Genomic DNA, 11,265 nt, shown 5'->3' with positions numbered 1-11,265 from the left:
TATCAGCAACCTTCTTATATACAACTCTGTAATAACAGCTTTTCTAACAAACTCTAACAACTTTATCAATATTCCAATTTACTAATTATTATTATTATAAATGGTTGCAACAGATTCGTTGGTGCTTTTGGTGTTGAGCTTGGATATTGGCGCGCGAATGCTTCCCACTTCAGACTTCATAATCCTGAAGGTAATTTGGTTGCTTGGTTGCTCGTTTGGGCCTTTCTGATATGTTGGGTTCTGCTGTGGGGTTGGGTTCTGCGGGGTTGGGTTCTGCGGGGTTGGGTTCTGCTGTGGGGTCTATTATAAAGTCTGGTGTATTGCTAACAGTGTGCTATGCTGGTGGCTCTTCTGGTGTTGTTGTCGAGCACGAGGAGGTACCGCTACAAGAGACTGGTGGGAAGGGTTTTTATTTTTTTATCCACAAACCCTAATTATTAGTTTGTTAGTTTTTATAAAAAGGATCAAATTTACGATTTCTTTTAATCATTCAACCAACATTATATCTCCTGTGCAGGTGGGAAGCCCTTTGACGCAGATTGCGATGGTGTTTGTGGCGGCTTGGAGGAAGAGGCACTTGGAATTGCCCTCTGATTCATCCTTGTTGTTCAACTTGGATGATGTGGCTGATGAAAGTCTCAGAAAGAACAAGCAGATGTTGCCTCATAGCAAGCAGTTTCGGTATGGCTTCTCACCTTGTTATACTAATTATTTAGCTGAAATTAATGATATTTCACACACACTATGACTCATTCACTCGTATCATTAATTGAATGTGTTTAGACATTTTAGTTTAACTAATCAAAAACTAACTCTGAAGTATTTCTATAGAAATCATTATAAAACAAAAGTTTAAATATGCGTTTAATCGGTAAAGTTTGAAGTTATCTCTTTTAGTCTCTCTCAATTTAAAATTTATATTTTTAATCTCTTAAATTTACAAAAAAAATAAAATTAGCCCTTTCTATAATTAAAATTTGTCACAAATTATGCACTTGAACGGTAAAAAATAGCCAAAAAGGTCTAAAAAAAGTATTTTACAAATTTCATAAAATAAGAATGAAAATTTTAATTAGGAAAACTAAAAAAGATATATCTCTTAAATTTGAGCCACTAAAAATATATTTAAGTTTATTAAAAATGAAAAAATTTATCATAATAATGTAAAAAATTATTTACAAAGTTAATACATTAAGATAAAATTAAAATATATTTATAGTTTTTCCATTTAGTTTGTCATTTTTCATTCATTCATTTATTTAATTTTCCTATGTTTTATACTATTAACTAACACACTCTTCGTGAACATAGACAAAATTTAAGTATGTCTCATTATATTATCTGAATCTATTCCCAAAAATTAAGTATGATAACACACTCTTCGTCAGTGGACTCAGTACTGCTGGTGTCACCTCAAGTAATCATTTCACTGTTTAACAATGCACTTTAATAAATATCCATATGCTCATATTATAAATATGAGTTGTCTTCCATAAAGATTTTAACTCAAGTACCGAATTGTCCAGGATCCAGTTAATATCTTGTCACTCTCAATTTGTATAAGGAAAATAATTCATCAACATCCAACGCTATATGATATTTAAAGAGAGAAAGAAAGAAAAATGTAAATTACTAAGTGATTTATAAATAACTAAATACAAATCATTTAATGAGATGAAAATTTATTATATAGCATTAATTCCTCTCTCTTTTAAAAATAAATAATTCATGTAGGGATAATAATGCACTTTTATCCAATCTCAAATTTTTATGTATATTGATTTGATTAATTTTTATAATAATTATTTTTAAACTGATAAAATAATTATTATTTTTAGGATCATATAATAAATAAATTCTGATTGTCTGTTAGTTTGCAACTATCTTTTTTACCAACAATGGATTTTTTTTTTTAGTTTAATAGTCATGTACCGTAAATGTAAAGTAATTTTATATTTTTATTCGATTATAAATATATTATTGATGTGATGTTTAAAATAGTTATTATGAAATTCAATAAATAAATTTATCATATATTTATCATATGATAAATTATACTTAAATGATAATATAAAATTAATTTTTGGAATGATAAATGCATAACCTATTTTCTTTTTGTTTTTTTTACACGGAAGGAATTTTAGTGGTCAATCTAGTGAGCATATATTCTATCATCGCCTTTCCAAGAATGGAGAGATTCGTGTATCTTATCTTAGCTAACGTTAGAAGTAAAAGCACAAAATATTAGAAGTAAATTCAGCCATATAGCAGAAATGAGCAACGTGAATGTATCAGATGATCAGAATAACATCTCGAAGCTTTATTGAATGATAGCAGAGAATTTATACAAGATGGAATATGCTTATAGTTGGTTACAACAGAAACCTAACCATACTAGCTAACTAACTAACCATTCTAACTAACTTTTGTGATGCTGCTAAGAGCCCCCCGCAAGTTGGGAATGTATATTCATCATTCCCAGCTTGTTGCAAAGACCTTGAAAAACTGCCGGAGACAAAGCCTTGGTGAAGATGTCGGCGAGTTGGTTCGAGGAAGAAATAGGAAGAAGCTTGATGAGTCCTGAATTGATTTTGTTTCGAACAATGTGGCAATCGATTTCGATATGCTTCGTACGTTCATGAAACACTGGGTTGCTCGCGATTTGAATAGCTGATTGGTTATCGCAGTAGAGGGTAGCTGGTTGTATAAAGGAAACACGAAAGTCTTGAAGAAGGTACGTTAACCATTGCAACTCACAAGTGGTGGATGCTAGGGCACGATACTCAGCCTCTGAAGAACTGCGGGAAACCGTAGATTGCTTCTTTGATTGCCAAGATATTAATGAAGAACCGAAATATATAGAAAACCCAGTGATTGAGCGTCTTGAATCCCGACACCCTGCCCAATCTGAATCGCTGAAAGCCTGAAGCTGATGTGTTCCTGTGGTTGCGAAGAAAAGTCCTGATCCTGGTGTCCCCTTAAGGTAGCGTAAAATACGAAATGCAGCTTGATGATGACTGGTAGTAAGGTTGGCCATGTATTGACTGAGTTGTTGAACAGCGTATGTAATATCAGGACGTGTGTTGGTGAGATAAATAAGTCTCCCAACTAGTCTTCGATAAGAAGAAGAAGTTTCTACTGGTAGAGGTGTTCCCGACGTAGCTTGTAGCTTTGTTGAGTAGTCCATTGGAGTAGAATGTGGACGACAACCAAGCATACCTGAGTCAGCAAGAATGTCCAGGGTATATTTGCGCTGACATAGATGAATACCTTGTGCAGTACGAGCAATTTCAAGCCCGAGAAAAAATTTCAAGTTCCCTAGATCCTTTATTTTGAATGTTTGATCAAGAAGTGCAGTAATGCTTTGAATTTCGTCAATGCTGTTACCTGTCAAGATGATGTCATCAACATAAACCAAAAGAGTTGTGGTTACATTATTAGTGAATCGTAGGAAAAGAGAGTGGTCAGAAGTGGATTGCCGAAAACCATGGGAAATGAGAAAACTCGACAGCCTGGTGAACCACTACCTACTAGCTTGTTTCAGCCCATACAAAGAGCGCTGAAGACGACAGACGAGGTTAGGGTCCTTGATCGAAAGCCCCGGAGGAATTTGCATGTACACTTCTTCAGCGAGTTCTCCATGGAGGAAGGCATTATTAACGTCAAGTTGTCGCAGATGCCATTGATGAAGAGCAGCTAATGCCAGTAGAAGACGCACAGTGGTAAGCTTCGCGACTGGAGAGAACGTATCAAGGCAATCTAAACCTTCCATCTGCGTATAACCTTTTGCAACTAAGCGCGCTTTATATCTTTCGATGGACCCATCAGCATGGTATTTGATTTTGTACACCCAGCGACAGCCTATAGCAGTTTTGTGAGGAGGAAGGTTGGTGAGAGTCCAAGTTTTGTTTTCCTGCAAAGCATGTAACTCAGTCTGCATCGCCTTAATCCAGCAGTCATGGCGAGAGGCTTTAGCATAGGAAGAAGGTTCTATGTTTGAGGAAATGGTCATGACAAAGTGTTGATGAGATGGTGAAAGGCGTGAGTATGATAGGACCGAGCTTAGTGGATAACGAGCAATAGTGGAAGCACTGGTAGCAGACGAAGTGAGACCTCGATGATAATCTTGTAGATAAGTTGGTGCATGTTTTTGTCGTGTAGATTGACGAAGGTGTGGAGAAGAAGGCTCATCTTGAGTAGGACCATTTTGGGTTCTAGGTATAGTAATGATAGTATCAACTGGTGGTTCATATTGGTCGCTGGAGAATGACTCCGGAGTTGGAATAGTAAAAGTGGATTTCAAAGATGATGTTTCAGGGAAATGTGGGAAATGATTCTCATAAAATACGACGTTTCGTGAACAATTGATGCTATGCGAATGAAAATCGTAGACTAAATATCCCTTAGTATGCGTTTTAAAACCAATGAAGATGCATGGATGCGCTCTGGGATCGAGCTTTTGACGATGTGCTTTAAGAGTGTTGATATAACACAAGCAGCCAAACACGCGAAGATTAGATATGTCACGTGGGTGTCCATGAAGTTTCTCATAAGGCGATATGTTATGCAAAAAGGGAGTGGGTATGCAGTTGATCAGATATGCAGCATGAGACAAAGCATAACCCCAAAAGCTAGGTGGTAAGCTTGCCTGAAAAAGAAGAGCACACGTGACATTAAGAAGATGCTGATGCTTACGTTCTACGATCCCATTTTGTTCAGGGGTTTCGACACATGACGTTTGATGAATGATTCCTTTGGAAGCGTAAAAATCATGCATGAGGAACTCGGGGCCATTATCGCTTCTTATGATTTTGACTTTACTATCAAATTGTGTTTCAACAGATGCAATGAAGTTCATGATTATGTTTCGTGTCTCAGCTTTTGTATGCATGATATGTACCCATGTGAAACGCGTGTGATCATCAACTATAGTTAGAAAATATCGATGACCATGCATGGAGGGTTTCGAACACGGCCCCCAAATATCTACATGCAACAAATCAAAACTATGTAATACATATGATTTGCTAGAAGGAAAGGGTAGTTTTCTGTGTTTTGCATAATGACAGGTATTGCATGTAAAACTCTTATTATTTCGCAAAATAGGGTAGTAGGACTGCATACATTGTAGTCTTTCAGACGATGGATGACCCATTCGAAAGTGCCAAAGGTCTATAGGAACAACATTACACTTAGGATGAACGATAGTGGAACATATGGTATTAGGAATTATTTGGTCAGGCGTGAGTTGGTAGAGGCCATGTCTCACTTCAACTGTACCAATCTTCACACGATTGCTCGTATCCTGCAAGGTACATGATGTAGAAGAGAATATTAGAGTGCAGTTAGTAGAGGATACTAGTTTGGAAATAGAGATTAGATTAAAGGTAAATGTGGGTATATAGAGAACATCTAGTAAAGTTATGAATGACGAAAGATGCACCACCCCTGAATGGGTGGCGTAGACATGCTGGCCGTTTGGGAGTTTCACCATGATAGGTTCGATTCGATTAAAAGAATGAAGGTTACTTAAGGAACATGTTACGTGATCTGTGGCTCCTGAGTCTAATACCCAGGAGGTAGATGTTTGAGTTCTAAGGGAAGAAGGTATACCTGGGTTAGTCACTGTATCAGTAGAATATATGGAGGCAACCTGTTTAGTTTGTGGGTGGTTAGAAGCTGTGCTTCATGCAGATGACTGTTGGATTAAAGCGAGTAAGGCTTTGCACTGCTCTGGAGAAAAGCTAATAATCTCTTGGGATTCATGACGTTGTTCTTGATCATTTGTGACCTTCCCCTCTACCGCTATCACATTATTTACGCTTGATCTTCCATTGAAAGCTTTGTATCCCGGCGGGTACCCATGTTTCTTGTAGCAGACTTCAATGGTATGTCCAAGCTTGCCACAATGAGTGCACGTTTTCCCATATCTCACATTGTTGTTTCTGTTCTTACCATCATGGTTGAGTGACATCCCGTGTTTCTTATAGCAGACGTTCTCCATGTGACCCGTACGTCCGCAGAAATCACAAACAACTTTTGCGGCATTGATGGATATATCTCTAGGTTCTAGATTAAGGTTCGAAGAAACATTACCTAATAGTTGACGTTCTTGCTGCACCACATATGAAAAAATCTTTGAAATTGCAGGTAGAGGATCCATAAGAAGCACATGCGATCTGATGTTTCCATACTGCTCATTCAGACCACGCAAGAATTGCATGGCACGATCTTCAAGCTTCCGTTGTGCGATAATGGTGAGCACGGAACAGGAACACCTGATATTGCATGAACAAGCTGGGTCTGGTCTAAAGTTTTCGATTTCATCCCATATGACTCGTAGCCGGGTAAAGTACTCCGTGACCGAGAGTGCTCCTTGCTTCATCGTTGATGCTTCCTGTTGGAGATCGGAGATTCGTAGAAGGTCTCCCTGTGAATATCGCGACTTCAAATCACGCCATATTTCCTCAGCTTTGTCCATCCATAACACGCTTTGCCTGATAGAGGTAGCAACTGAATGAACAATCCAAGAAACAACCATGTTATTGCATCGACGCCACGCTCCATACGTTCTATCAGTTTTCAAGGGTTCAGGCACGCTTCCATCCACAAATTCCAGTTTGTTCTTGGCACTTAACGCAGTGATCATAGACCTACTCCATGAATGATAGTTTGTTGCATGCAGAACTGGAGAGACGAGGGCAATGGCTGGGCTCTCACTTGGATGCAGATATAGTTAGCTTTCAATGTTGTTAAATGTGGTTTCATTCATGATGAATGATTCAAGACTTGATAAGAGAATGAAAGAGAAGATGAGTGCGCAGCAGAGCTCTTCATTGCCATATAGCATAAATGAGCAACATGAATGTATCAGATGATCAGAATAACATCTCGAAGCTTTATTGAATGATAGCAGAGAATTTATACAAGATGGAATATGCTTGATAGTTGGTTACAACAGAAACCTAACCATACTAGCTAACTAACTAACCATTCTAACTAACTCTTGTGATGTTGCTAAGACAAAAGATTATCATTGCGTGGGGTTTTAGGATACATTAAAACATTTAGAAGGTCTTTTAGTTTGAGAGGAATATATAAATAATTGAAACAATAGTTAAATCTCCATGGTTGAGGACTAGGTAGATGAGAGAGAGTAGCAGTAGTGGTAATGGTGCACGGTACGTAGTGAGCTTAATTATCTTCGAGAGTGGGCTCCCATATTATTTAATCGTGGGAATTCAGCTTTTCAATAAGTGCTAAATTGTCGATCTTGAACACTTCATTATTGGAACATAAAGTCGGTCACTAAGCTTGTTTCGGTTCCTATGCTCACTGTTTTGGTCATGTACTTCATCCACGATCTGAAAGTTTAACATTACGTAAAGATATGTCTGGCTTTCATGTTTGCTTTAAATAATATACTAAAAGCAAATAGTCAAAGTTAGACATGTCACGAGTGTGATTAAATCCTTGTTAAATATCTCTCATATATTTACTTCATTCCTTGGTGAAAGATATATCACCGTTTGTCCGTTTATATATAATATCTGTTCAATAAGGGGGAAACGTAGTAAGTATCTTTTTTTATTTGACTGATTGACTCACACTTGCCTATATTTAGTTAGGCAAGATTTCTAAATAAGATAAAGCTTTTTCTATTGAGTTAAAATGTAGTTGTTTTCTCGGTAATTTGACTTGATTAATTTTTAATTTTTATTATATAATTAATGTACGGTTACGATCAAGTCTTTCTATCACTTTTCTATTATTTAATACTTTCATTTTCTACATAAAATATTCACAACTTAAATCAATTATACTTTTTTAAGAAAAATTTACTTAAAGTCCGCCAAAAAAATGTCAAATTTTACTTAAAATAATTAAAAACTCAAATTTTTCTCTTCTTTAAATCTTAATCCCAATTTTTACTAAATTCTTTAAATTTTATAAGAAAAATTACTGTTAATTTTTAAATTTTAAATGTATCATCGTTTCTACTATTATTTCAGTAGAAAAATAATATTCCAAATATTTTAAGTAATAAAATTGAAGAAGGAATTAATCTCATTTAAATAATAAATTAATTTATTCTAAAAACTTATGAAATTAAAATTATATACATCATAAATTAAATAGACAAAATATATAATTAAATCTAACTATTTTTTTTTTGTCTTTTTGCTTCACTGAGAGGGACATACTCTCACCTTGAAGTACGTTTTCTTAATTTTTTTTTCCTTTTTTATTACATTATACTAGCTAGTATTATGTATAATTTTTTTTCTATCTTATTTTCCTCTAGATATTTATTAGTGATGAAGTGTCCATGAAACATTTTCTAATGGAGTATTATTTTCCACAATGGGCAGCTCTGGTATTCCTTTTTGTTATACTCTTATAAAATCTAAAATGAATTATATAGCCGGATATAATTTCTAAAAAGACTAATAAAACTGAGAGGAATCACGAGGCGAAGGGGAACATGTAGCAGTGGCAAAGGCTGTCTCTCACGCCCAATTTGTCCTGCTTCATACCACTTTATAGCTATTTATTCTCTCTTTATAAATATGCCCCATCATCACCTTTGTCTCACTTTGCCACAGCTACCTCTATCACGGACATAGCTTTGTACGTGGTTTTTGTCTTTAACCAAAAACAAACTTTGTGGCTTGTGTACGTATACGCCCTACAATATTGGTTGTAAATTGGTAATTGCATTCTTGATCGATCTACTGCAGTGCACATACAAGAACAACTAATAGAAAACTCTTTCTAATTTAAGAAAAGATTCTTTGGCTGTCGCACCCTATATATACATGCAAACTTTCTCTCACAAATTTTTTTTTTTTTTTGCTAGCTTCCAAAAACTTAATTATTCATCCACACATGGTTTCAAGTAGCAGTTGCACTCACGATAATCTCTAAAACTTTAATACTTAATGTGGATTCAGATCAATAAAAAGAATGTCGTGGACAGTGGCGGACTTACACTATGTTCTGCGTGCACTTGTACTCCTCTTTTTTTTTTTTAAATTCACTAGTAATTGTTTTTACAAAAAAATATAAGTAAAATTATATATCTTTGTATTTATTTTTTATATTTAAATATTTGAATCATCTGGTTTCAATTTTTATAATTTATTCCTACTGAGACTTAGGATCCTAGGTACACTATTGGTTGTGGACATTTACCATCAACTCATCATAGGGCAATTATAACTATGTGAGCTGCAAGCCTGCAACTGAAAAACTCAATCTGCAAAATTATATCATTTAGCAAACTAGACCAAGTGACTTTCTTATTTATTCTAGTCTATGTATATCCTTCTAGCTCTTTCAAGTTTCATAAGATTACATAAAAATTAAAACTTCCTATTTTTTCTATTTTAATGATTTTAAAATATTACAATAACACTCTTTATCCTTCTATTTTTTCTATTTTAATTATTTGAAAAATATTACATTATGTCCTCTATCTATCCAATCCCCTTAACACCAGAGGATACTCTTATATTTTTTTTATATAATCTCGTACTTTTTATCTTCTTTTATATTTTCAGAATAATTTATTAATTGTGTAAACCAAATAAAATCATGACTTTTGAGTTGTACAAGTTTGAAACCAAGCGGATTTTTTTTGTCCTATAATTCCTCACTATTATACATAAAATGATATGACTTGTTTATGTATTTTTTTTCCTATATATATATATATATCAGCAACAGTTTGTATAATATGACAAATTAGGAAATATCAGTATATACTTAACTTACTATTATTGTTATTGATTTGGTTCAAGAATTAATCAATTTCAAACTTTGTTGAAGAACAGCTTCTTAGACAAGGCAGCGATCAAGGACCCAAAAATGGACGGCGAAGAAATCACAATGCAGAGGAATTGGTATCTCTCAACCCTAACCGACGTGGAAGAGGTCAAAATGGTGCAAAGAATTCTCCCGGTGTGGGCCACCACCATCATGTTCTGGACAGTCTACGCCCAAATGACCACATTCTCAGTCCAACAAGCCACCACCATGGACCGCCGCATCGGAAACTCCTTCCAAATCCCCGCCGCGTCGCTCACCGTCTTCTTCGTCGGAAGCGTCCTCCTAACGGTTCCCATCTACGACCGCGTCATCACCCCCATAGCCAAAAAAATCTCACACAACCCACAAGGGCTCACCCCTCTGCAACGCATTGGGGTAGGGTTAGTGTTCTCAATCTTCGCCATGGTGTCAGCAGCACTCATTGAAATAAAACGCCTAAGAATGGCACAGTTCTTCTTTGTGGGGTCGGGGGAGGCATTTACGTACATAGGGCAACTAGATTTCTTCCTGAGGGAATGCCCTAGAGGGATGAAGACCATGAGCACGGGTTTGTTCTTGAGCACGTTGTCGTTAGGGTTTTTTCTTAGTTCTTTGTTGGTGACTTTGGTGCACAAAGCCACCCGCCACCGCGAGCCGTGGCTCGCGGACAATCTTAACCATGGGAGATTGCATCACTTCTACTGGCTATTGGCTCTGTTGAGTGGTGTGAATTTGGTGGCGTACTTGTTTTGTGCTAAGGGGTATGTGTACAAGGACAAGAGGCTCGCTGAGGCAGGCATTGAGTTGGTGGAAACCGACACTGCTTGCCATGCTTAGGTTTTAGTACTTTACTCTTGGAAGAAGAAGAAGAAAAAAAATGTGTTAATAATTTATGTGAAACATTGTTAAGGTTAATGTATTTTCATATTGTAGAATTTGGCTTTCAAATATTAAGAAAATACCTGAATTTAGTCTCTTCTAACTTTTAAAAAAATGATGAATTCGTAGAGAAAAGTGATTAAATTTATATATTTTCCAAAGTTTAAGGGCTAAATTAATCAATATGAAAAACATAATTACTTTGATCACATTTAACGAAAAGTATAGGAAGTGCTATATGATATTAAGAAAAAGTTTATGGGAAATCAACTAATCAAGTAATAAACAAGTGTTTTCCTTCTTAGTGGTTGAAAGATGAATGATAAAAAAAGAGATAAATTTTTAATTTCTCTGAAATGAGTTTTAAATTTTAATTTTAATTATTATAATTTTTTATTTCTCAAAATGTAAAAATTATTTTTTGTTATCTCTATCATTATGTGATATATTTATTCATTCATTATTTATTTAATGGAAGTTCAAGTAACTATTATTTAACGATAGTATTCCTAGGTATTATATTAGCATGTGAAAAATTATACATATTTTTTTGTTAACTGATATTAACCGTTTAAA

At 35.3% G+C, this 11,265-nt stretch overlaps 1 protein-coding gene across 1 annotated transcript; it reads left to right on the top strand.

Moving 5' to 3' along the window:
- Positions 1-230: 230 nt before the first annotated feature.
- On the top strand, positions 231-10,745 carry LOC114413822 (protein NRT1/ PTR FAMILY 6.3-like). Its single transcript, XM_028378348.1, has 3 exons — positions 231-377; positions 518-681; positions 9,837-10,745. The coding sequence occupies exons 1-3, from the start codon at positions 231-233 to the stop codon at positions 10,645-10,647; spliced, it is 1,122 nt and encodes a 373-aa protein (XP_028234149.1). The 3' UTR covers positions 10,648-10,745.
- The last annotated feature ends 520 nt before the right edge of the window (positions 10,746-11,265 follow it).

This window comes from Glycine soja, chromosome 5 (assembly GCF_004193775.1).
Source record: "Glycine soja cultivar W05 chromosome 5, ASM419377v2, whole genome shotgun sequence".
NCBI classification, from domain to species: Eukaryota; Viridiplantae; Streptophyta; class Magnoliopsida; order Fabales; family Fabaceae; genus Glycine; species Glycine soja.
This window is presented reverse-complemented; position numbering and strand designations above follow the sequence as displayed.